We start from the raw sequence: 25607 nt of genomic DNA on the forward strand, positions 1-25607 counted from the left end.
TCCGTGTCAAAATTTGACCTGTAAAAGTCACATTTCTGACTTAATTCACTCTTTTTAATGTCAAAGTTTGGCCCTTTCCTTTGAAGCTTCAGCTTAGGTTTTGCAACAAATAATACGGAATCACTACTTTTGGAGGATGACCCATCAGCAGTTGCATTTTGTAGAATAAAAGTCACAGAAATGAACATTTTATTTGATAGCAAAGCCCTGGCTTTGGGGCCCTGTGGGCCTCTAAGGGGTCCTGGATCTGTGCTACTCCATCTGAAACTTATCCTAAAGAAGAAACCTAAACCTTCTAGCTAAGAAGAAATTGAAGCAGAGGAGCATTTTCAAAGTACATGCATTTGTGCAAGAGGAGAGGAAGGCTGGAGGGTTAAACATCAGCACCCCCTGCTGTCCAGGAGCATGATGGGAAAACATGATGTTTATGTGTGTTTTTGTGCCATTTTAACAGAATAAACATACATTTTCTGCATTTATGCACTTTGTTTCTACCCTTCGAGAACGGCCGAGGTAAAAAGGTCAGCTGCTCGCCATCTTCTGCATGGAGCTTCAACGGAGCTGCTCATCTCTGCCTGACAGGCAGCGTTTCTTCGACTCTTATCCATCAAAAAACAACGTTTGCAGAAGAAATAAATTAAGTCGGAAGTAGTCAATCATTTATGGTCACATTTAAACGCTCTTTATTTTGTGATAAGTTGGCTGAGAGATGATTTTTATCCAGTCCAGAAGTAGATAAACCCGCAGTTTGTTGATCAACAGGAGACCTAAATCCTCTGGATCTCAAACAGCCTTATGTCGGTGTCGTACCAGATCGGAGGATCCACGTTGCTACGACAACGAGAGGAAAAAAGAACAGCCGTGAGATGATTGACAGTAATGAATGGCGCCGACATGTTCGTCTGGCGTCAGGTTTGCTTACCGCAGGTAGATGACTCCCCACATGTAGGTGCGGAACCACATGGCCGTGCCGGCGTTGGCCTGATACTTCCTGATGAGGATGGGGTGAGGGACGGGCAGGAGGCCCACGAGTGTGCCGTGCTGCAGGAACTTGAGGATTTCCGACTCGTCCGTCAAACCTCTGAGGACGACAGCAGCTCTTATCTCATCTGGATAAAAACAGCCTGAACATGTGGCCTCCACATGTGATCATTAGTTACATTTCAAAGGTCACTATCAGAAGCAAAAGATGAAAAGGAGGTGAAAATTTTGCTCGTGGCACAGCTTCTTCCGTCTCAAAAGTCCCAGGTAACGCAAAACTTCCAGGTCCTGTTGATTGTAATAATGTTGAAAAAGTTCCTGTTTTTCAAATTAAAGGGACAGTTTGCCTCTTTTGCCATGAAGCCGTATGACATCCCATATCAGCAACATCATTTATGAACATTTTCTTACCCCCTGCTGCGTCCTGTGAGCAGAGTTCCAGCCTCGTTTTGGCGTTGCTGAAGGTAGGCCGGCTAGTTGGCTGGGGTTTAAAAAATAAAGCGTTTTGCTTCTCAAAACAATATGCGTTCAAAAGAGTAATACATTTGCATCACAAAATGGTTCTCCAGGAAAAAGTCAGACCTCACAATCGCTTGGCACTATTTTCTCTCGCTTTTTTCCTGGAGAACGATTTTGTGATGCAAATGTATTACTCTTTTGAACGCTAGAGTAATGAAAACGAGGCTGGAACTCGGCTCACGGGACGCAGCAGGGGGTAAGAAAATGTTCATGCACGATATTGCGAGTATGGGATGTCATACAGCTTCATGTCAAAAGAGGCGAACTATCCCTTTAAGCCAGCTTTGATTTAGTTTTAGTTGAGTGCAAAAAGATGGTGCATAATTGAAATTAAAGTGTTACTGCAACCAAAGCCATTTGTGCTTTATAACTGGGTGAGAATCGATAATGGAACCGGAATTGCTAAATTCTTAACTATTCCCATCTACTACTCTTCAGGTCGGATTGACACAACTTGCCACTGGGATTATTTGCACAATTCTCAAGGCAAAACTGCTCCAGCTCTTTGAAGTTGGACGGGTTCTGCCGGTGTTCGGTAATCTTTAAGTCATGCCACAGACTCTCAGGCAGATTTAAAAGTTTCCTCTTAAACCAGAGTGTTTCTTTAGCAGCATGCGTAGAGTCACTGTCATTCACTGCCTGGTGAACCTCTAACCTCATACCCCCAGAGCACGATGCTCCCACGCGTCACTGTGGGAATGGCGTTGGTTGTGTATAAAACACACCAACATTTACCAAAAATTAGTGATGCACCGATCCGCTTTTTTCACCTCCGATACCGATACAGAAAAAGCAGGAATTATGGTAACAAACGGTAAGTTTCATTGTGCGGAAAAGACTGGGATCATTATTCTGTGCAAGGCAACATCAGACTTAACTTAAACATTTCTTTTCTATTCTTTTAAAAACAAATAAAGAGATATAAATGTACTGAATTACTTCCTTATTTAATAATTGTGCACCAGTAAAACGATCGTAACCATAAAAATATAACAAGTGTAACTGGTTCAGTTGGTGCAATTAGGGATTAAAAAAAAATAAAAATAAAAAAATAAAAATAAAAAAAAATAAATAAATAAATAAATAAATATTAAATAATAAAGGAGCTGAAATTGAGAAAAAGATGGTAGACTTTCAAAATAAATAGCAATCGGTTCTTTATATAGTTTAGTGCAAATGGGAATTAAACATCCATTACAAAAGCATCTCTAGCTTGGTAAAAACAAACAAAAATAAATCCTATACGGATCGGCCCATTGACACAGATACCCGATTTTCTTCAACAATCGGTACGGATACAAATATCGGATCGGTGCATCCCTACTAAAAATGCCTCGTTACACCACTCGTTATTTGCTAGCAAATATAAAGTGTTTGCTGGAGTCGGATCATTAAAAAAAAATCTAGTGCAGTCGAGTTTATTTAGGAAAAGACGGAATAAACCAAAGTCTTCTCTGGAAAAAGGTTGATTTTACAGCGCCTTGTGCAGGCAAAGCCCTGCCTTTCTCTTCCGTATCCTCGGCCCTGAAACAATGAAATCAAACCCAACGCTTCTCTTCTACATGTTCGACTCTCAGCCAGCATCCCATCCATATTTCACCTGCACATTTATCACGTATTTAACACCAATCGTTTGAGACATTTAAGTTTTAGTTTGAAAGCTGCCCGATTTCCTACTTGTCGATGCAAATCTTCTCCACCTGAGGAACCAGCACCTGCAGCAGCCGCATGATGGTCTGTAAGGGAAGTTTGGTTTTCCATGACGACATCTGAAAACAGGCAAAAGATGGAGGAAGTCACATGACATAAATAAAAAATACTGTAGATTTGTATATAGCGAATGTTTATTCACCATTTTTATTTTTATTTTATTCTATTTGCTTGTTTTTACTTTAATTTCATATCTTTTAGTGTATGCTGCTGCAACAAAACAATTTCCCAAATTGGGATGAATAAAGTATTTATCTATCTATGTCCCGACAGAGCTCGAGTCCAGCGGTATTTGGGACCTCTTCCTCACCCAGTCTGGATTAGCGCTCCAGGTTGCCGTCGAAGAAATGCTCGACAGTCGACTCCTCGATGCCTTCGACTGCGCGTCGCTAGCCTGATGACGGAATAAAACACTCGGACAACAGGAACAAACACGCCAACTCAGAGTGCGAGTGATGACACGTCTGGGGTACCTCGTGGTCTCTCTCCGGGTTGGATTCGGTGTCGCTGGCTCCGGCGGCGGCGGCGCTGCCGTTGGCAGGGGAGCATGAATCTGGCACCGCGATCAGTGTCCCGTCCTCGCCCACCTGAGACTTCTCCGTTATTTTATCGATTCCTGCAGCACACAAAACAATCTGTTCCTGACTGCAGAGAAGAATCTCTGTTGAAAACCAGCTGTGTATCCTACAGATGTTTGTTGTACATCTCATTTTTGTCTTTTTCTATTTGTTTTGTGCCTTCCTGGTGACTTTAAATGGTTGTTTTGGGTCATTTTGTAGTTATTTTTAATCAATTTGACTCTTTTAGTAGCTGCTTGATGTTTTTTGTATCTTATTTTTATTATTTTGAATCCCTTTATGGTCAATCTGGGTCCTTGTGGCTGTTTTGTTTCTCATTTTGATAATTTCCTGTCTTACTGCGTTTGTTTTTCGTTTCTTTGAGGCTTTTTTTTTTCATCATTTTAGTTACTTTTTGACACTTTGTCACCATCTTTTGAAAGGAATTTGTGTCTTTAGTCATTTAATCTCTCATACGGGTCCTTTAACAATTTTATTTTACTCTTACTGTCCATTTGTGGTCATTTTGAATCTCTTCGTGGTTGTTTTACGTCTTTTTTTTAACATTTTGCTGCCTTTATATGCCTTTTGTGCCCATCTGCAGTAATTGTCTCTTTATGGCAATCTTGTTTAACTCAGTTCTTGTTTTGATTCCCTTTCCATTACTTTCTGTACACTTTTGGGTTTTTTGTGAGTGCTTTTTGTGGCTCTTTGTATCCATCAACCATTTAATTTTGCCATATTGTTTCTCTTTTTGGCATCTTGTTTCACTTTCTATACGTTTTGTGTATCTCATTTAGGCCATTCTCCATCTCTCTATACTCATTTTGAGCCTCATTCTTGTGGGTTTGAGTCCCTTTTGCCTCTTGTAGCAGCTGCTTTCTGTTTCTTTTGGATGTTTTGTGGCTTATTCTGATTGTTCTGTTTCTAAGTGGCTGTTTTCATATATTATTCACTCTGCATCTGCTGGCTTCAGCTTGACATTGATGGAGTAATCCAACTTCCTACCTGGGGTGGCCTCTAAGCTGGCTTTGAGAGTGCCGGGCTCAGCAGGAACAGCAGGGATGGAACCCTCCATGGACACATTTTCTGTAGAATTCATCCTGGAGATACCGGACTTCTTCTTCTGCAAGGCTTTCTGAATAGACGCCATATCAGTCGGCAGGTTGGCCAGCTGGTGGAAAACATTGCGCTTTCGGATGATTGCGTACACCAGGTTGCAGTTGCCTGTGAGGGAACACTTCAGATTTTCACCCTGCGTCCTGAACAAGAGTCAAACTGATGAGTTCACGTCACCATCTCACCATCAAACTGATACTGGATGATGTTGTTGAAAACCTCCAGCAGGAAGAAGACCAGGTGGTGGTTCTGGGGGGCGGAGATGAGGAACCAGGGTGTGGAGAAGGCCTCCAGGAGGTGGAGCAGCTTGTTGGCCGCCACCATGGACAGGCTCTTAAGGTAAGGTGAAACTACAGAAGAGATGATGGCACAGATTCAGAGGAACCAGGGCTCTGGACTAACTTTTTGCACTGGTGCGCCTAACTTTTTTTCTTAGATGCACCAGCACAAAAGTTAGGTGCACCCAAATTTTCAACCGCATTGCATTTAACACCAGTTTTACAGGCTCACTTTTTTTTCTGCGATGACTCCTATAAATTGCGCGCACGCGACATCGTTGCTGTACGTCGGGTTTACGTTAAAGCCATTTTTCTTCTGAAGAATTATTTCGAACTTGAACTTAGTGAAGGGAAGTTCTTCTTTTGCAACATAGTCGGCAACGTTAAACTTTATTATCATCTCTGTTTGCTGCTGCCTGCCGCAGAAAGGCAGCGGGGACACTGGGCAGGTAATGTGTTTCATAGATGCGTTGTGCTTTTTCAGCGTTTCAATTCGAAATGTATTAGAACCAGTGACAAATGCACTATTGCCAGCCATGGACTTCCCACACTCTTTACAGTAAATGCAGTGCATTATATTATCGGCTTTACTGTATCTTAGCCAGGGAAACTGGTCAAGCCACTCTCTTGGAAATGTATACACTTTAGCCCTTTGAATTTCAGTTGGTTCTGGCTCGGAGTCGATCATATGTGGCTCATTATCTGATGCTAGCTCTGGACCAGGGCCTGACATAACGTGGGAGGTTGATGGCTCCGTGTCAGAGCATTGGTTGTGGTTATTTTCGGACGAATAAGGCCTTAAAGGGGAACTGCGGTATTCTCAACATTAAGCCTCTTTTCTGAGTCGTCTGTAATGTTTTAGAACCCCCCTCACCGCTTTTTTGATGTTTACTGCTGTCTCTGGTATTTGCCTAATTTTGATTCTTCTCAACCTGCTTCAGAACGGCAAGTCATGTGCATGTCCAAAAAGGTCCGTAAAAGCACAATAAACGTCCGTTTTCAAAATCATCAACTCACCGGAGTGGTTACTGGTGTGCACTGGTAATCCATATCAAATTTCGTTGCGAAAAGTTGCTTCTGTCGTGTTTTATTTGACATTTTGTAAATCCCATTGAGTTCTATTGAAGACTGGACGTTCGTTGATATTACTCCGATTACGTGCCGAAGGACAATGAACAATCGCCATCAATGGCGCCATCAAGTGGTGTGGAGTATAGCAAGTCAGATTCAACTGCTGAGCGGAAGTTCATCCACGGCTGTGAGGTGGTTAAGAAAATAGTGCGAGCATGAACGAGCTGCCAAATAAAACACGACAGAAGCAACTTTTCGCAACGAAATTTGATATGGATTACCAGTGCACACCAGTAACCACTCCGGTGAGTTGATGATTTTGAAAACGGACGTTTATGGTGCTTTTACGGACCTTTTTGGACATGCACATGACTTGCCGTTCTGAAGCAGGTTGAGAAGAATCAAAATTAGGCAAATACCAGAGACAGCAGTAAAATTAAAAAAAGCGGTGAGGGGGGGTTCTAAAACATTGCAGACGACTCAGAAAAGAGGCTTAATGTTGAAAATACCGCAGTTCCCCTTTAACTTAACCAAAAAGTTGTCAATCGTTCTTTTCATCTGATCACCCGCGGCTACATCCACTGTTTATCTGACGGTTCATCACCTCTCTGTTGACTACAGGATGCGCGTGTTCAAACGTACACGGGCCAATCAGAGGGGGGGGGTCCCGCCATTCACCATCTCTGATTGGTTTAGACCACGATATGAGTCTAATGTGTGTCTGTTGTTGAACCACAGGGAGACTTTCAGAGTCGCGTAGACTCTTTTTCCTCGAACGGGTGGTTGCACAGGTGCGACCTCAGATTTCTTTTAGTCGCACCATTGAGAAAATAGGTCACACTCTGGAGCCCTGGGAACGCTCCTCCCCAAGGAGGAAGTATTCCAACTGCGATACTCACTGTTCACTATGATGGTGAGCAGGCAGTCAAACAGAGGATGGAGTCGCTGGTGTCCCCCAGTGATGACTTTGTGAAAGATCTGAATACGCAGAAGTATGATAAGTGAACGCAGCCGCAGTTTAGAAAGTTGGCAGTTTGAAACTGAAGCATCTCACCACTATGAGCAGGTCGGCGTGCGTCCCTGTGAAAACGGGAATGTCCATCGGCACCCGAAGAGTGTACGGCTTGTTCAGACGAACACCAAAGTTTCTTTCTCCGCTCAGCAGCAGCAGGACGAAGACGCCAATGTGCATGAGGCCCACTCGAGCTGCACGTGCACACAAACAAAAGGGTTCTCACAGCTGGAGGCTTCCAGACCCGTGCACATATGATCATATTTCAAGCTTCTTTCACACACACACACACACACACACACACACACACACACACACACACACACACACACACACACACACACACACACACACACACACACACACACACACACACACACACACACACACACACACACACACACACACACACACACACACACACACACACACACACACGAGTGACTCACACTGATCTGCTCTGGCATTGTTCAGGTAGAAGAGGATGGGAACCAGCATCTCCAACACGTCGCTGCTCTTCAGGACAAAGAACAAGAACTTCTAAAAACACACAAAAACAACTTAGTCAGCATATTTATATTTGCTCCAGACTGTGAGCTCGGTGGGTTTATTCTGCTGTTATATACGTCTTCAAACTTCTAAGAGTATAAATGTACTCATAATACAGAGCAGCTGCTGTCAGTCACACCGACTCCCTTTAGCTGACATCAGAGAGGTTTGTGGAAGGATCTTTGAGGCAAACTGACCACTCAGAAGCAGCATGGAAACAGATTTAAAAGCCAAACACTCAGTGGGGTTACATGGCACTGAAAGAATCGGATTATTGGCTAAATTACAATAAGAATGAGTTATTAAATGCATGTAGACACCTTAATCTGACAAGAAATTGGATCGGATTAAGACCCCGAGATAACTGGGTTGAAAGTCACTCTAAACCTGCTTGTAGACGCTGAAGCTCGTGGTGAATTAGACTGTGTTCTGCGCATGCTCCAGATGTTTTCCCGGGTTTCGGGAACCGGAAGTCGAAGGAGACGATATTCCTGTTGTTGTCGCCGTCAGAAAGAAACAAACAAGGCGATGGAGAATGCTCCGTTGTGCAACAAGCAGCTCATCACAGACCAAATGTAGAGGGACGTAGCTTCATCTCGCTCTGCGTTCTCCATCTTTCTCCAAAGCCTGAGTTTGTTGTTGTTGTTGGTGGTGAAGAGGTCAACAGGAAGTGGCTCTATTAGCAACAGTTGGAATGGGTACAGCGCCACCTATCATACCGGGGTATGACACGCTTTGTGCCTCTGATCCGATTCATTCACCGCCATATATCCAAGGATAATTAGCCTTGCTCAGCTCATTCTTATTGTAATTTAGCCAATAATCCGATCCTTTCCGTGCCATGTGACCCCACTGACTGACTGTCTGAACCCATTGGCTAACATATTGTACTTCTTCCCATTCCTTTTTTCGAACGATGTGTGGTGTTTTGTTATGTATTAGCACTTTAAAAAAAATAAATAAAAAATTCAATCACATAATTTCTCTTTTTCTTTCTTTTGTATGTACAAATAGTTACATACATTTTCTTTTTTATACATGTTCGTAAAAATAAAAATCTATCACTCAATCAATCAAGAAAAAAAAAAAAAAAAAAAAAAAAAAAAAAAAAAAACAACCTTGCTAATATGAGGTGAACCAACAACTTTTTTTTCTGTATTAGCTGTATTTGCAGCCTTGTTTGTGAAAAACGCAGCTCCAAACCTTGTTGAAGTCACAGAACTTCCAGAAGAGAATCAGCAGCTCCTGGTGGAACTGGATCTTCTTGGTGGACTGAGGAAGGTAAGTCTGGATCAGGGGGTTGTTGAGCAGCCGAGCCAACCCTTTGAGGATGAAGCTCAGGTCCTGATGAACAAAGAGAGAGCAGACTTAAACATCCCGCTGTAAGCGTCCCGTTTTCTGCTTAAAAAAAAAAGGGACGGCGATACTTCACCGTACCTCTTCTCTGTGAATCCTGGAGAGATAATTCACAAACAGGTTGTCAGGTCCAGCTGGCTGAAAAAGAACATTATCATTTCTGAGTTTTAATTCAAATGCAAAACATAAAATCAATCACTCACGAGTTTACATTTTAAAATCTACCTCTGGCTCCTCCTCGGCTGAAGGGGATGAAGAGGCGTCCAGCGCCTTGAGGGCGGAGCTCGCGGCCGAAGCAGCCTCGTGCTCCAGGGTGACGATGAGGATCTGGAGCGCCTGCTCCACCAGCTGCTCCCGGTGGTCGGAGAACAGCAGGTGGTTGTACGGGAAGCCGTAGCCCACGGGGTCGTAGGCACACACCACGTTGAGCAGGGAGGTGAACAAGGGCAATGCATGTCTGCAGCAGCGAAACACGGGTGGATCAGGCAACATAATACGCAGAAACTGACAGCCACAAGCATAAATATCCACTATAGATATCGAACTTTTGTGCTGCTTTTTAATGTTTTAACAAAAGAAAAACCAAGAAGTAGTGAACGGAAATAGATCAGAGTCATTTGACTCCATTTCAGCTTGTTGTGTCATGGCTCTGATACACTTTATATAAAAGATGTCAAAAGTAAAGCCAATGCAGAAATGCCTTCAAGTGCAATACCACTGACTGCCAGTAGGGGGCTCCAAAACATGGCTCCACCTTCTTAAACTATTATGGTCACCTCTTCAAATCTAGGCTAAAAACCTACTTATTTAGGATTGCTTTTAATACCCAGTAGTATGATGACACTTATCTTATTTTATCTTATTTGATTTTGTTGTATTTTATTGCTTTCACTGTTCTTTTATAGTTTTTACTTCTTCTTCTCTTTATTTATTACCTGCTGTAAAGCACTTTGGTACATCGTAAGGATTGTCTGTAAAGGGCTGTATAAATAAAATACATTTACTTCTGGCTCCAAAAACGTGTCTTTTTCTGAGGTGTCTCCATGACAAACAAGTAGTTACAGAAAAGTGAGTTATTTAGGGGAGACCTGCAAACAAAAAGCTGCCTTTAACCTCTGAAGTGCCACAGTCACAGAACTGCAACAAGCCCCCACACTAAATAAAACAGGAACACATCCAATCATGTTTCTACTCACTACCACTAGATGGCAGACATGCATTATTTGAATACCCTTGAATTGAGACGTCTTCACATTAAAAATGTTCGAATAAATTGGCCATTATACAGAAGCCCAGAGCGGACGTGGTACGTATAAACTTTTTTCTGATGGTTTTCTCGAGATAATTATCTCGTTTTATTCAGTTTTCAATGAAAGAGGGTAACAATAGGTACACCTTTGCCAGAAATACATATAAACAGATATAAACAGGGGCGGACTGGGAAGAAAAAGTGCCCTCGAAAACCATCTGTAAACGAACTCGTTATCTCGAGAAACAATTAATTCTCGTTGTCACGGGAAAACGGATGGAATAAAATAAATAAATAAAAATAAAAATAAATAAAATTGTATGTATCTATGGCCGTTTAGGGCTTCCGTACCATTATCTCATGCAGCTTAGATGAAGCGTTTATATCGAAGACGTCTGGGTTAAATTTTGAGAAAATTTTTAAAGAATATGTGACAACACAAAGAAGAAGATACAGAGGGCAAGACTTTCCCGTTAGAGAGCGACGGATCAGAGGAAACACGGGTCGACAAGATGGTAATGAGGGGGAAAAGGTGGGCGTAGATGTGGCAGAGGGGGTCTGAATGTGGCTGGAAACAAGTGTGTCAGCAGTAATGAGGACTGGCTTTTTTCTGATTGCTAAAGAAGAGTACCGGGTCTGACAAAAGCTGAGCCCACCGAGTTGTAGTCCCTCTTCCTATCTGATTATTTCTGGACTCTGAGAACAAATGAAACTAACAGACATGAACACCAGCTCTCGGCCACTCAAACACTGAAGCCAAAATCTGATTGAAAAGACATTTTACCGATTCTCCCTACGAGTGATTGTCTTTCTGTTTTTATGTGGATAAAAAGACAAAAGAAAACATGAAAAAGATGAATCGCTTTGTTCGTAGTTGTGTTTATGAATTCAGAAAAGCATCAAAGAAAAAAAGAAAAGAAAATCATGTCGTGGAATCAAGGTGCTGCCAAGCAGTGATGTCATCTGTGATGTCATCACATGCAAATTAGGTGAGTGAATTGCCTACTTTCATAAACTTTGGGTCACACTCAATATTTCCCCCCATTCACAGTTTCTCTTCATCTTTTCGACCATTTTAAAGCTGCAACCTTCTGAAATCTTTATGTCAAAATGTGAAGTTCTCTTTAAATAAACCGCGATGCTTAAAGGGTTCAAACTTGTTTTTTAACCACAGTATCAAACTCAAATATTTACATGTTGCTTTGAGCTAATTCATCCTTTTAAATTTATGCCAGTTTATGGAGGAGTCGTCAAACTCTGCAGCTTCTGTGGGTGGTTGTGTGTTAAATTCTCTTTAAATACATTTTAATTATGAAAAATAGTTTTCAGCTGATGGATGCATCTGGAGGCAACATGTTAGAGATGTAAGGGGGCCAAGTGAGCTTTTATTCAGGTCAATCTGTTCATAAAATCTTTTTGACAAAATTTTGACTTAAGCTGCCAAATTGATGCAGTTTCCTCTGAACTGTTTTGAAGTAGGTCGAAATGAAACCGCCAAAGTAGAGCGCATTTAAGCCCACAGCTTAAGGGCGTGACTTTCACCAGTTCACCTGTTTTCTGTGGAACAGAAGAAGGAGACCCAGGGGTTGACGACTTTGCTCTCAGATGAAGGAGGAAGGTACATGGCCTCAGAGAAGCAGGTCAGGAGCAGCTTCAGCAGCTCAGTCCTGAAATGTTAAGTTCGCTTTAATTCAAAGGTTTTGACTCCAGTGGACCTCTGCAAGACTTCCTGAAGAAAAGGCTTCCAAATGAGTGAGAAGAGCAATATCATACCGCAGAGATTAAGATATATAAACAGACGTATCATTTGGATTCATTTTAGATAAGTTTGGTTAATAAAGTCTAAAAACTCAGACGGAGCCGTTATGTTTGTTCAGCAGGATCGATCAGAAGCTTTGACTATAACTCTGTTACACTGCTTATAAATGTTACTTAAGATTCAATATTTGTAGTAATTAAATATCTTGCACGATAAGAAATAACTTTTGCCATATTTTGACTACATGAAACAAAAATTAAGTGCCAAATAATAGCACCAAATTTAGGTGATTCTTTGCATGCTAGTTCAGAATGAAATTATACATTTGAGATAAAAGCCACATAAGGCAGAAATAGACAAAGACATGAAGCTGGAAACATGCTGCAGTCTCACCTGTTCATGTCATGGATGTAGTTCAGAGGAGGGGACTGAGCGAAGCCCACCCCGGCCTCCCAGATGTACTCACAGCTGTCTATGGACTGCATGTCCTCAGCTGTATCCTGCAGCAGAGACGAGGGGGAGAACGTTCACTTATGTCCTGAGACCAGAGCCGACCTCCTACAGACCCTCAGTATTTATGCTAACAACCCCACCTGCCTCAGCCCAACAGGCCGAGATCAGAAAGTGACGGCCTCTGACAGAACCGTGGAGTTAAATCAGTTTGAACTGAAATCAAGGCTCCACCAGAGAGGTTCAGCCAACCAGGCTGCAGCAGGATGTTGGTGAAGGATTAGTTTCTGTATGTTTGCACGTTGGCTGAGGACAAACTGTCAAGCTGCTGTGTTTCTGCACGTTTCCTGTCATCAAAACCTGGACATCAAGGGTGTCATTTAATGCAGTAAACACAAACATAATGAAGCCGTTCCTCCAGTCAGACCAAAAACACTCCAGCTCCATATATAGATACAGATGGTTCCGCTATTGATCCCAGAGGGAAACAGTGTAGCTGTAAGCTAGCAGCAGATGCTAGCAAACAATGCTTTCTCATCAACAGTGATGGACCAAGCCAGAGATGTACAAAGCCTAACTCGTAGTAATGCATGTGTACCGTTAATTATTGCATTTAAAACATTTTAATCGTTGCCCAGCCCTAACTTTAATCTAATTAATCACATGATTTCCCTGATTAATCACATTTGTACGCAAAATCCAAAAAGCTTTTAGCATTTAGTTTTATTTTAAATGTGCTGCCATATGAATGAAAGTGCCATAACATTTGTTGTGCAAACACACTTTTAACATCAGCATCTTTCTGTAGTTTTTATGTAGAAGCCTCGCTCCACTGTCTGTTTCCTTGAATGACTTGCTGCTATCAGTTGTGTGTTTTGCCTTTAAGTGATATTTTAGACTGGAACTACTACACTGAGAAGACAATTTAACTTGGCAGTGTTTACAGATGACTTTGGTTCTGTCGACTCCGCCGTCTGGAAGAACTTTAAAATGAAAATGGCCGAGTAAAAGTTCCGTACCCTTCTCCATGTTTGGTGGATCCGCCGATTACTTTCTTTTCCGGTTCCGCAGCAGACAGCAACAGACTTTTACAAAATAAAAGCCTGTGAGCAACAGACTTTTACAATAATTAAATAAATAATAAAACAGGGGTGGTCCGTGGCGTAGTCGGTACAGCAGGCGCCCCATGTACAGAGGCTATAGTCCTCGCTGCAGCTGGCCCCGGTTCGAGTCCCGCCTCGGACGGCCCTGTGCTGCGTGTCGTTCCCTCTCTCTGCCCCCTGCTTCCTGTCTTTCCTATCCATTAAAAAAAAGGCACAAAAGCCCCCCTTTTTTAATTTGTAAAAGAAACAAATAAAACCTGCGTTAATACGCAATAAAATATTTATCGGCGTTAAATAATTAGCTAGTTGACGCGCCCAGCCCCTCTTTTTTTTGGGGGGGGGGGGCTTTTTATGCCTTTGATGAGAGGACAGTTGGAGAGAGACAGGAAGCAGGGGGCAGAGAGATGGGGAAGACACGCAGCAAAGGGCCGTCCGGTGCGGGACTCGAACCGGGGCCAGCTGCAGCGAGGACTGTAGCCTCTTGTACATGGGCCGCCTGCTCACCCCACTACGCCACCGACCGCCCCGGCCAGCCCTGATTTAAACATTTTCTATATATCAACCTCACTAAACAATTGTACTCTGAGATCTACATCTTTATCAGAAACATGCCGATAATGTTACGTTAACACTGTAAAGTTAGCGTTAGCATCTGCTAAAGGAGAAAATAAATCAATAAATAAACCAGGAAGAGTTATTTCTCAGATACTAACATTTCCCTGCTCTGAAGTTAAGGCTCAGAGTTGGAACTGATCCCTCTGTGGCTCAGTTTTCTTCTTCTTCATTCCAGTCCATCAGATATCACCTTTAAGGTCCTCTAAATCCACCTGATTACTATGTGGAGTACATCTCAGAGTAACCAGCCAGTCTAAAGACAGCTGATCCATGATCCAAGTATGTGTGAACACAGCCCCACTGCTGAGTACTCTGCCGACAGTATCTGCACGCGACACCTCAGGACAGATAACAGCAGCTTTATGAATAGATGTGACAAGGTGCGACCATTGTTCTTCATCAGTAAACTGACAGCAAAGTGCTAATCAGACACATTAAGCTCATCGTTTAAGCTCCTCGTAAGAAGCTGACCTTTATTTACTGGTTAGTTTTCATCTTTTTAAGCCGTTTAAAGTAGTTTAAACCAAATAAATAAAGCGGGATGTGGTGAAGCACCAACAAATCCTTACTGGGGAGTGAAAGTGCAACATGACACCCGGCTTCCATCCGGTAATGTGCTTGTTTGTGCACGTATGCTTCATGGTTCACGGCTCACGGAAGCAGGTGGGAATAAAGAACAGCCCCTGGCCGTTTCCTCTGGTGGCAGAGGAGAGACGAGTGAGCCTTTTAAGTGTTTGCTGAGCTCAGTTAAGAAGCATCCACCCTGTTCAAACACAGCCACTCCTCCCCTCCCTCTTCTTCTTCACATGGAGTCACTCATTAACTCGAGCTACCGCCTGAGAAGGTTGCACGGAGGAGATAACGGCACTAACAGGGTTGGATAACTGGGACCGACCTCTTTTGTAAGAGTTGCCTAAACAGAGTAAACGCTCGGCTGAAGCATTTCTGTTTTTCTGCTTATCAGGGAAAGATCTTAGAAATGACTCTGCTCTATTTGCCAATTAGAGGGATGGAGTCTGGACAGGGTTAACCAATCTTAACATACAAACTACTACTACCAGAGATGGGGACTCAAGTCGACTCGAGTAGCTGTTTTGATGACTTGTGACTTGACAAAAAAATAAAAGACTTGAGACTCGACTCGGAAGTTAAAGACTTGAGACACGATGACTTGAACGACTTGAGTGTTAAGCATCTAGCATAACTTCGAACTTTGTTCGTCATTTGAAGATCCATTCTGACCAGTAAGTGCTTGTCAAATTAGCTAATATTATCCTGTTAGCCTAGTGGGTAGCAGAGCATGTGAACGGAGCGGAGCGGAAGAAAATGGTCAGAGCGCAGTTCGCTCCAGTTCGCTCCGATATGCGCTCACAACGTCAATTAAAAATGTTGGGTTATAACATTTGTTAAATAACACTTATTTGTGTAAGTGTGATTTTTTTCGACATGTTTTTGAATTGAAAAACAGTTGCAGGCCAACAGTTTTTAATCCTTAAAATATGTATTGCACAAGCCGCAGCCACTGACCCGGCCTCTTTGAGTCACGTGTGCCCGCGAGGGAGAAGATGGAGTTTGTGAAGTATTTCGAAAAGGAAGGCGATAGGCCTAGGTCGTATAAATGCAAAATTCAAGTAAATAGGAAACGCGGGGCAACATGAATGGAGCGAGGTGTTACGTTCACAGCTGGGAAACAGTGCGATAATTTAACTGCCAGTTAAAATAAGACAATACACCGGTCACATCATTAAATCAAACGCCGTGTGTCCCAGGGCCCTGGCATAATTACATGAAGGAAAATGTCAGAAAATGCCTTCTCCTGAAAATTTGAGCGAGCGTGGAGCGATTTCGCTGGAGCAGCAGGAAAATTAGGGTGAGCGCGAAGCGAGATTTGAGCGGAGCGTCCTGGCGCAACTTTGAGCGGGGAGCGAATGAGCGAACATCCTCCTGAGCGGGGAGCGGGAATTGCTCGGCGCTCCGCTCCGTTCACATGCTCTGGTGGGTAGTTAGCTAACGTTAGCTTGATATGATACGGGGTGGACAGGTTGGACACATTGGCCAATGATGTTTACTGACAGTTACTTATATCTTGTCTTTTCACTTTATTAAGATCAGATTCTGCAGGTAAAATTGCAATAATAAGGTGACTTGACCAAGAAAAAATTACTTGGGACTTACTTGAAACTTGCACATGTGTGACTTGGTCCCATCTCTGACTACTACTACTTATTTATTTATAAAGCACAACAACAGTAGCTGCGACAAAGTGCTGTACAGACGAAAATCAATAAACATGCAAAATATGAAAAAGACGACAGAAACAATACAACATGATAACAGAAAGTAAGAGCAAAAGTCTCAACATGTGTTCAAAGCCAAAGAATAAAAATGTGTCTTAAGATGAGTTTTAAAAGTGGACAATAAAAGGACACTTCTGATATGTAACAGCAAATTGTTCCATAGTTTGGGAGCGGCAACACTAAAAGCTCCGTCTCCTCTCAGCTTTAGTTTAGACCTCGGTACCTCCAGGAGTAACTGATCAGCTGACCTGAGGCAACGAGCGGGAGAATATGGGAGAAGCAGCTCAGAGAGGTAAGATGGGGCAAAAACAAATAAAATAATCTTAAAATGGACTCTAAAATGCACAGGCAGCCAGAGGAGAGAAGCCAGGATGGGGGTGATGTGCTCCCTCTTCCCGACTCCGGTTAGAAGCCGAGCAGCAGCATTCTGGACCAACTGGAGACGCCTGAGGGAAGACCGGCTGACTCCAAAGTAAAGAGCGTTACAGTAATCCAGCCGAGTTGTAATGAAGGCACGAATTACTGTTTCAAAATCTTGTATTAAAAGAATTTGCTTAATCTTTCCCAGCTGCCTAAGATGATAGAAACAGGACTTGACCACTGCTCCAACCTGGCGATCTAATTTAAGATCACGGTCTATAATAAAATCCAAATTGGAAATTTTGTGCTTCAAATAAGACGTCAAGGGGCCCAGATCAATAAGGGATATTTCACAGAGGCTGCTGGGACAAAACAACCATCACTTCTGTTTTCTGGTTGTTAAAATTTAGGAAATTTAAAGCAAGCCAGGCTTTAAAGGCCTACAGAAAGGTGATTTTTTTGCACTAAACTGAAATAGCAGATCGATTCCTTATATACCATGGAATGTTTTTATGATTTTAAAATAATTTTAGGCCCCTGGATAGTCCTGATTAGGCCCAATAAACTATAACCACATTTGACTCGAATTTGGCAAACTGGAACGACAGGTGCGTGACGTCGCGAGTGCCAGCTGCTGGAACAATCACCAGTAGTTCTAGTAGAGAAGCCAGCAGTTTGCCAGACCTGGACAGCTTCTTCACGGCACATTTCGATGTGTGCCGCGGGACGTCGCTTGGAAATATAAAACGTTGGGTTCAGTGCAGTTTTTATTGCGAGTAGATGTACGAAGTGCTGTGGGTGCGTGTGTTGCCCTCAGCAGCTCACACCACCGGGGACAGAGGAAGCAGAGAGACCTGCGGTCTTGTGTCTGTGCCTCCCTGTTCGCCTGCCTCCTCTCTGGTGAAATCAGCCGGAGCCATCCCGCCGTGTTCAGCTCCCTGCGGTGCGGACTCTCAGGGGGAATCCACCTGGCGGAGAGCGGACACACTCTCCGCCAGGTGGAGAGTGGAAATCAGCCGGCAGAGCGATCATCAAGAGCCCCGACGTGGAAATACGTCGGGGCTCTTGATGATCGCTCTGCCGGCTGATTTCAGAGCAACCATCCCGCGGTGTGTCCGCTCTCCGCCAGGTGGATTCCCCCTGAGTGTCCGCACCGCAGGGAGCTGAACACGGCGGGATGGCTCCGGCTGATTTCACCAGAGAGGAGGCAGGCGGACAGGGAGGCACAGACACAAGACCGCAGGTCTCTCTGCTTCCTCTGTCCCCGGTGGTGTGAGCTGCTGCTGCTGAGGGCAACACACGCACTTCGTACATCTACTCGCAATAAAAACTGCACTGAACCCAACGTTTTATTGCCTTCACCACTCAACAAGCATACTAATAGCGGCAGCCAGGGAAAACTCATGGCACCTGTGACGTCACACGGAAGCCCCGCCCCCAGTCTGGAATTCCAGGAAGGATTTCCAAGCGTCAAATTCAAAATCGCAAATTTCATGCGTTTATGAAATGTTTTGGTGTAGAGTCCAATGATCATTATTGTTCCTCTGTGTATGTATTATCATTATGTATTGGGTGTAGTGTCAGCTTTCTGTAGGCCTTTAATGTCTTCAAGACAGAAGTAGGGGCTTAATCGATAAGGCTCCTTTTTTTTAGTGGCATGTATATTTGACTGTCGTCAGCATAACAATGAAAGGAGAGCCCATGCTTTCTAAGTATTGAACCCAAAGAAAGCAAATAAAGAGAAAAAAAAAGCAGGGGACCGAGGATTGAGCCCTGTGGAACTCCGTAAAGTAGAGGCAGATAGAAACGGGTAGCTCTATCCAAAAGAATAAATGTGTAAAATACATTAGATTAAGACCTGCTAAACTTCAGAGCAGCACTGTCATTAATAATCGCACCAGCCTCTATAATGTGTCTGTAAACGGCCTCAGACTTCCTCGTTTTTACTAAAAAACACAACCTGTTACGCCCATTCCAGGTGAGAACTGACATTAAAGAGAAGGCAGACTTACTGAGCCGCTCTTCTTGTGGCTCTGGATGGTGAAATCCGGGCAGAAGAGCAGGTCGGCGATGGCCAGCAGCAGCAGTTCAGCCAGCGGCCGAGCTTCAGTCTCATCAGCATCTTTATCTGCACTCTGGAACAGAACGGAAACGTTGAGCTCATAGACTTCTGCTACCAGTAAAGCTTTTCCATTTCCTGCTTTGTGCTGCAGAACCTCCACCTGTTCTCTGGCGCGAGTGTCTGTTTAAGAGCAGTGAGGCAGAGGTTAACATGTGTTTTGGCTAATGTGCAAGGCTTTGTTGGACAAAACATTCAGACACATCTGTGCTCCTGTCTGAAACATGTTAGCATCCCGGCGCCGCAGACTACATCAGTGTGGAGATCATTTACAGGAGGAAATGACACAGAATTGTCCCAAGTTTATGACAGATTAATCTAAGGAAGTCACTGTTCTACGTTCTCTTCAAACCGAGTCATTAACAGCATTTCCCTGCAGAACCGCAGGCTAAATTCACATGAGCCTGTTCCACCTGCAGCCACTCAGCGGCTGAAATTTACCTCAGTCTCACACTTTCATTAAAGGGACATTCAATCTCTCCATAATTCAACCGCTGGCAACGAGGTGGGGGAGACACAATGTGGACAGTGTTTGCAGCGTGGTCTCCTGTCCACCAGGTAACCAGAGACCCAGCAGCCATCGGGGGGGAAGCAAAGGAGAGGAGGGGGGAGTCTCTCAGCATCCAGCCTCCTCTCACACTGCAGAGATTTGTCTGAAAATCAGACGGCACCATCTTTTCTAATGATGATGGCTGCAAATATCAAAGTGCTTCAAGTTTTCAAACGTCTACAGAGCTGATAGATTAAACTCTCCAAACTGTCTGCAGACAGACGGGATTCCTCTGGCTGCAGCTTCTGTCAGATCACACACAAACTGCTGGTGAAAATCAGGTTTAACTCTTTTATTCAAACAGTTCATGGCAGCAGATGCCTTCTTGTGAATAAAATCAAAAGAATAGGAATGAAGAAGGAAAACAACACAAAAGCTAATATAACTCACACATGAGGAGGGTTTCTAATTTAACTTATCAATGATTATTGCTTCCTGAATACATTTCTTTTCAGTATCAGAGAATCTGGCACCAGCTTCAGTGTGAAACCATTAGTCAACATGTCCCCCAGCACTTTGACCACTGATTAACTTTCAGCAGAAGGAGGCGGGCCGGGTGTCTGAACTTTCTGTAACAGAGAGCAGAGTCTTACCCCCGCTCTGCTGGCACCAGGGACGGTGGACCAGAAGAATCCCCTCCAGTCGGCATCCTCAAAGATGTAGGGCAGGATCCGGGAGAGCAGGTGGGTGCAGTTCACCACAATCTGACGCTCCTTCTCTGAAGGGCAGCCGGAGTCTGCGCACTGGACCAGCCTCTCCACCGCCTGGGAAACACGGAAATAAGTCCATTAAAAAATAACTAACCCTTCAAATGAAACCTTATTCACTGGCTGACATTAGATACATCTTAATATTAAAAAAGAAATGAAAAAAACATAAATAAATAAAAAAAAAAATCTATATTTTTTTCAATTCTGAATTATTTTTCTTTGCTTTATTAAGAGAAATATAGCAAATAAATGTATTTAGTAAGTTTGACAATGTGCAGGAGGTTGTTTCGCAACTTAATTGTTTATTTAATGGTCTTAAAATGTGTGTTTTTATCCTTTTTTTTGTCTATACACCCACAATATTGGGCATATATCTGTCATTCAGTTCTGAAAATTAAATTTCTAGCAATCAAATTAAACATTTCAAACTTGAACTTTTACATAATTCATATTTTGAAACCGCTTCTGAAGACGCTGCCTCACAGGTTAAAACAACAACGAGCTTTAAGACACAAATGCTCTGTGGTTTCTGAAAATCTTAAACTCAAGAAGCTAAACATCTGCCCAGATTCGCAAACAGTGAGCCTCGTACTTTAACTTTAATGTTAGACAGAAATAAATCACCATAATTACCCTTGTTTTTCCAATTTACTACATATATGAAGCGATAATTGGCCTGTGGGCTTCTGTATCTGTGTGACTGCCATCATTAAACATGGGGCCCTCCACCACCACACCAACATGCTGCCTTTAAATACTGCCTGTGATTCTCACATTTTTAAGACAAAACACACAATTCATCCGTCCACAGAGCTCCTTTGCTGCAACAGTGGTTTCCCTTGTACCTTCCACAACACCCTCAATGTTTTTTCTCATGGCCAGTAGTGACGATCTGGCGTATCAATGAGCCTTTTTCCAAATTTCCACTTGAAAAATCTGTGCTTTGTCCATAAAATGTGACTCTGCTCTGCCGTTATAGGAACGACCTTTGAACTCCAAGTGTGGGAACAACAAACATCTGCATTCCTCCGTCTCAAACTGCATCCAGGACGCACAAAAGCTGCCGTAAAGCAGCACGCAGGAGTCCTCGTTGCCTATAGCAACAAACATCTGAAAGCAGACATCCTGCAGAAATTAAAAAAAAAAATAAAGGGACAGAAGGGGCCAACATCCCTCAGAGGGCTGCAGTAAGGACAGTTTTAAGACCTTTTTTCCTTCAGTCGGGGCCAAATCTGATAGTCAACAACACAACCTGCAGCCTTTCAAACTCTGTCAGGTGCACACCAAACCAACCTCTGAGTGGGTTATTAAGCTCTCCAACACAGATTCCATTAAAATGAGCACGTTTCAATGAATAGCTGCGCCTATCAGATCAGTGTGTGGATGCAAAACTGTTTTCTCCAGTTAAACTCAGACAAAACTGAACCCATCGTCTGATGCCCACAGAAACAAAGAGAAAGTGTCATCAGTCACCTTGAGACTCTCTCTCATAAACCTAATAATCAGGTCAGAAATCTGGGGGTAATATTGGACTCAGACCTGAACTTTAACAGCCACATTAAATCGGTAACATCACCAGCTTTTTACCATCTAAAAAACATTCCCAGAATCAAAGGAATAGTGTCTAAACCAGACTTAGAGAGACTGATCCATGCATTTGTCTCCTGAAAGTGTTTTATCTGCACTCTTCACTTTTAATTTAATTAATGATTATTTAATATGTTTTTTTGGAATGATTTTATTGCCTTCTTGGGATTTTATGTAGCTGTAAAGCACTTTGAATTGCCTTGTGTACGAATTGGGCTCTACAAATAAAATTGCATTGCCTATTTCCTGTCTTCCTGACATTATATGAGGAAATGGGGGGGGCTCAACATCGTGCACAGTACTGTATGTGACAGAGTATTGTTTTTGGAGCTAAACATCTAAAAAAAAAAAAAAAAAAAACGGACTTTTTAACCATTCGGTTGATCTGAAGGTAATAGAAGGTTTTAAGTGTTAAAATGGAGTTTTTAATCCCCAATCTCATTAAGGGTTGCTAAAATTGAATCATTGGGCTTATGATTAAAGGTTTTTAACTCAACTGAGACGATTTTGGAGCTACAATATTAAACAGAATTAGGCTAACAGCTCCTGCATTAACAGCTGTGGCTTCTTTGAGAAATTAAAACCGACCCAAAAGCAGACTTTAAACATTAAAGTTTGTTTCTGTTAACATTTACAAACTGAGGCGGCCTCAAAATGAACGAGCGACTCATCCCGGTAAGGTGGACGCAGGTTACCTTGTAGCAGAGGGTTGCCAGGTTTGACGGAGACTCCTCTCTGACGGCTCGGATCTCGGCCGCAGGCACGAGGGCGAAAATATCCTGGACAGCGATGGAGGAGTCGACCCAGAACTGATCCCAGAACACTTCATCTGTGGCTTCAACAGGCTGCAGGAGGGAAAACACACCAAAACACCTCTGCGATCAGCTGCTCCGGCGCCATTTCAGATTATTCACAGCACAGCTGAAATATATTTGGCGAATTAGAACCGGATACAGTCGCTTTAAACTCCCTTAAATTATTACTTTTAATCCTTAAATTATTACTTTTAATCCTTAAATGGCTTGTTTTGTCTGACCAATACAGAACCCCTTAAACAGATCAGCGACTATCGTGAAATATTTAGTATTTTTTGCAACGAAATTAAGTGATTATCAACACAGAAGATGAATAATTTCTTGTTGAATCACTTCATGATTGATAGCTTCAGCTCTAAATGTCAGAATCTCACAGTCTGATGTAGAAATATTACACATAAAACACTATTTATGAGTCTTTTTTTTGTCTCCGAGGTCATTTGTTGATCTGTTGAAAAGCCATAAATAACTGCTTTACATGTAAAATATAAAGAGCTACTTTTGCATGAAAGATGACAACATAATTGCTAAACATCCCGTGACAGCAGTCTACAGCAGCCTAAATTACACCTGCTGCTTGTCTGGAAAGGACACAAAACAAGTCCAAACTGTGTTTCCAGTCCTTAAAACGGTGGAAATATTGGAGCATTTGGAGGATTCGGGAGATGTAGAGTTGACAGAGTTTTTGCGCCCCACTTTGTGTGATCTGCGCCGCATTTCATTCCACCATCTGTTTGTCCAACTTTATCTCCATGGGATTCATTTACAAGTAAAAACGCGCAGCTGCGCGCGCTCAGCAGACGTGTCCTAAGTGTTTCGGCTCAAAGGAAACACAAACCCATACCTGTGTTTTGGTTGTCAGCTGGATCACCGCCTTCCTGAAGTGGAGTTTGGTGTCTGCGTTTCCCATTTTGTGTTCGGAGCCACCTCCTGCCTGCAGGATCCGAGTCTGCGGAGGAGAATCTGTCTCAGACACACATATATATATATATATATATTATGTCTCTGATCTGCCTCATCCACAGCGTGCTGCGCTGCTGTGCCTTCAGGCGCTGCTCGGAAACTTCCACATTCTGTAGGTCAAACATAGCTCCTCTTCAATTTGGCTGTTGTCATTCTTAATTTCTGATTGTGTTTGATTTAAAAAATACTTAACAATTTCATCAAACCTGAGAGACATTAAGAAAAATATTAAAATATTAAGAAAAGACATATAACACACAATATCCCGTATGCACAAAAGTAATTCTTGGCTACTTGTGCCTCACAAATCTTGTTTAAATCAGCTTGTGCAGGGCAAGCAGGAAGCTAAAAACCTACACAAAAGCAAACCGTGACATATTTGATATTCATACAAAATTAAAACGTGTTAAAAACAAACTATTTCAACTAAATTCTTCACAAAATAACAAGCTAACACACCACGAAATACAAAAAAAAAAAATACAGGAAAACACTTTTTTTTACACTAAAAGAATATACATTTCCTAAAATAAACAGAAGAAAAGGATGTTTATATGTAACGGAAGATGGAAAAGTCATCAACATCTTCACATGTTTGTGTTACGTGAATAAAACATCTTTGAAAGTGACAGATTTCAGCTGATTGCAATCATGACAACTATATTATTTGGCATAGCCTTGCAAAGTTTGGGGGTGTTCCTAACAGTTACAGGATAGGGGAGGTGTGGAAACATTATATTATATAAAAAAATAGTAACTTAAATGTTTGAGATCTGTTTGAAGAGCTCAGAAACTTTAGTTCTGAGAGAATTTCAACATTTTTCATAAACTTTTCCCCCTAAATTCAACGCAATGTATGTAAAAGCACAGTAACAAATCCGATGGTTCATGAAGGCAGCACCAGCTGAGCAGGATCCAAACTTCCGGGATACTAACTGTACATATTTACTTTAATACTCTCCGTTTTATCCGCCCCATGTTCATTCAAGACAAAGATGCAGGTCCACGTTTGGAGCCTGTAAAATACATCCTCGTGACATCATCACCACGCGCCTCATTGCAATTAGGGAGTTTTGTAGTAGATGGATCATAAAGACACCTCAGGTACAATTCAGTGAGATCTGGTTCTTATAGAACAACACTGACATCCAGTGGATGCAGCAAACTCATAATATGATGAGACTTTATTACAGATCCGAACAATTTATCACCAAATGTAAGTTTTTTTTTAATCTATTAAACAGTACTGTGCGGAAGTCTTGAACCACCCTGGATTTCTTTATATATTGTCAGAAAAACAGGATATAGACACAGCAACATATTGAAAGAAGTACAAAAATAAATGTAAATACAGTAAATAAGGCAGAAACAGAGTTTGTACAATTGTAACAATTCAAGCTTTGTGTAAACCTAGAAAAAGGGCTGCAAAGTGTTGCTTGTTGTCCAGCAGAACTTTATACTAACACATTCTAAAAGATGAGCAGACTCAGAGAACTTATGTTCTTTATAGGGATGAAAAGGCTCACCTGAAGAGGAGCACCATATTTCATAAATGTATTTTTGTCAGGTTACCCTGCAAGATAGTTGAGCGTTCATGAACTAATATTACACTGGGTGTTTTATCCTTACGAATGTAGTTTTCCCTAAAACATAAGCTGGTTGTATAAATATGAACAGTTGAGATCAACTTTTTTATTTTCTTGGTGTCTTTGTCGACATGATCCCACACTGCTTCCACAGCTTTGAGGTCCGGGCTCTGGGGAGGATTCATCCCTCCATCAGACCTGACGCCACAGATTTCCTCTCACTTTCAGATCCTGTTCATCTGCTGTAGATAGTTCTTTAGGCCTGACACTTCTTCTTTTGTCCTCCACTTGT

At 42.4% G+C, this 25607-nt stretch overlaps 1 protein-coding gene across 3 annotated transcripts; it reads right to left on the minus strand.

Moving 5' to 3' along the window:
- Positions 1–659: 659 nt before the first annotated feature.
- Positions 660–23801, minus strand: LOC142374568 (protein HID1-like). Of its 3 annotated transcripts, none has more exons than XM_075458300.1 (19): positions 23611–23801; positions 22647–22796; positions 20248–20418; positions 18998–19120; positions 12554–12660; positions 11952–12068; positions 9378–9609; positions 9234–9290; positions 9000–9140; positions 7697–7787; positions 7290–7441; positions 7135–7213; positions 5072–5236; positions 4776–4994; positions 3684–3826; positions 3521–3604; positions 3216–3269; positions 923–1081; positions 660–831 (listed from the first exon to the last, which is right to left on the minus strand). In XM_075458300.1, the coding sequence occupies exons 1-19, from the start codon at positions 23674–23676 to the stop codon at positions 784–786; spliced, it is 2358 nt and encodes a 785-aa protein (XP_075314415.1). In that variant the 5' UTR covers positions 23677–23801; the 3' UTR covers positions 660–783. The 3 variants fall into 3 exon arrangements, with proteins under 3 accessions (XP_075314415.1, XP_075314413.1, XP_075314412.1); XM_075458298.1 differs by having other exon boundaries at positions 3178–3269; positions 7697–7763; positions 23611–23800; XM_075458297.1 differs by having other exon boundaries at positions 3178–3269; positions 23611–23799.
- Between the last annotated feature and the right edge of the window lie 1806 nt (positions 23802–25607).

This window comes from Odontesthes bonariensis, chromosome 23, assembly GCF_027942865.1.
Source record: "Odontesthes bonariensis isolate fOdoBon6 chromosome 23, fOdoBon6.hap1, whole genome shotgun sequence".
NCBI lineage: Eukaryota > Metazoa > Chordata > Actinopteri > Atheriniformes > Atherinopsidae > Odontesthes > Odontesthes bonariensis.

Excerpts from the sequence above, each read along its gene's own strand:
- LOC142374568 (XM_075458297.1), bottom strand. The coding sequence starts at position 23,676 with ATGGGAAACGCAGACACCAAACTCCACTTCAGGAAGGCGGTGATCCAG. Across the intron at positions 9,610-11,951 it reads TTCTGTTCCACAGAAAACAG|ACATGCATTGCCCTTGTTCA; the intron begins GTGAACTGGTGA and ends TCGCTGCTGCAG. Across the intron at positions 4,995-5,071 it reads CATCCAGTATCAGTTTGATG|GCAACTGCAACCTGGTGTAC; the intron begins GTGAGATGGTGA and ends GTTCCCTCACAG.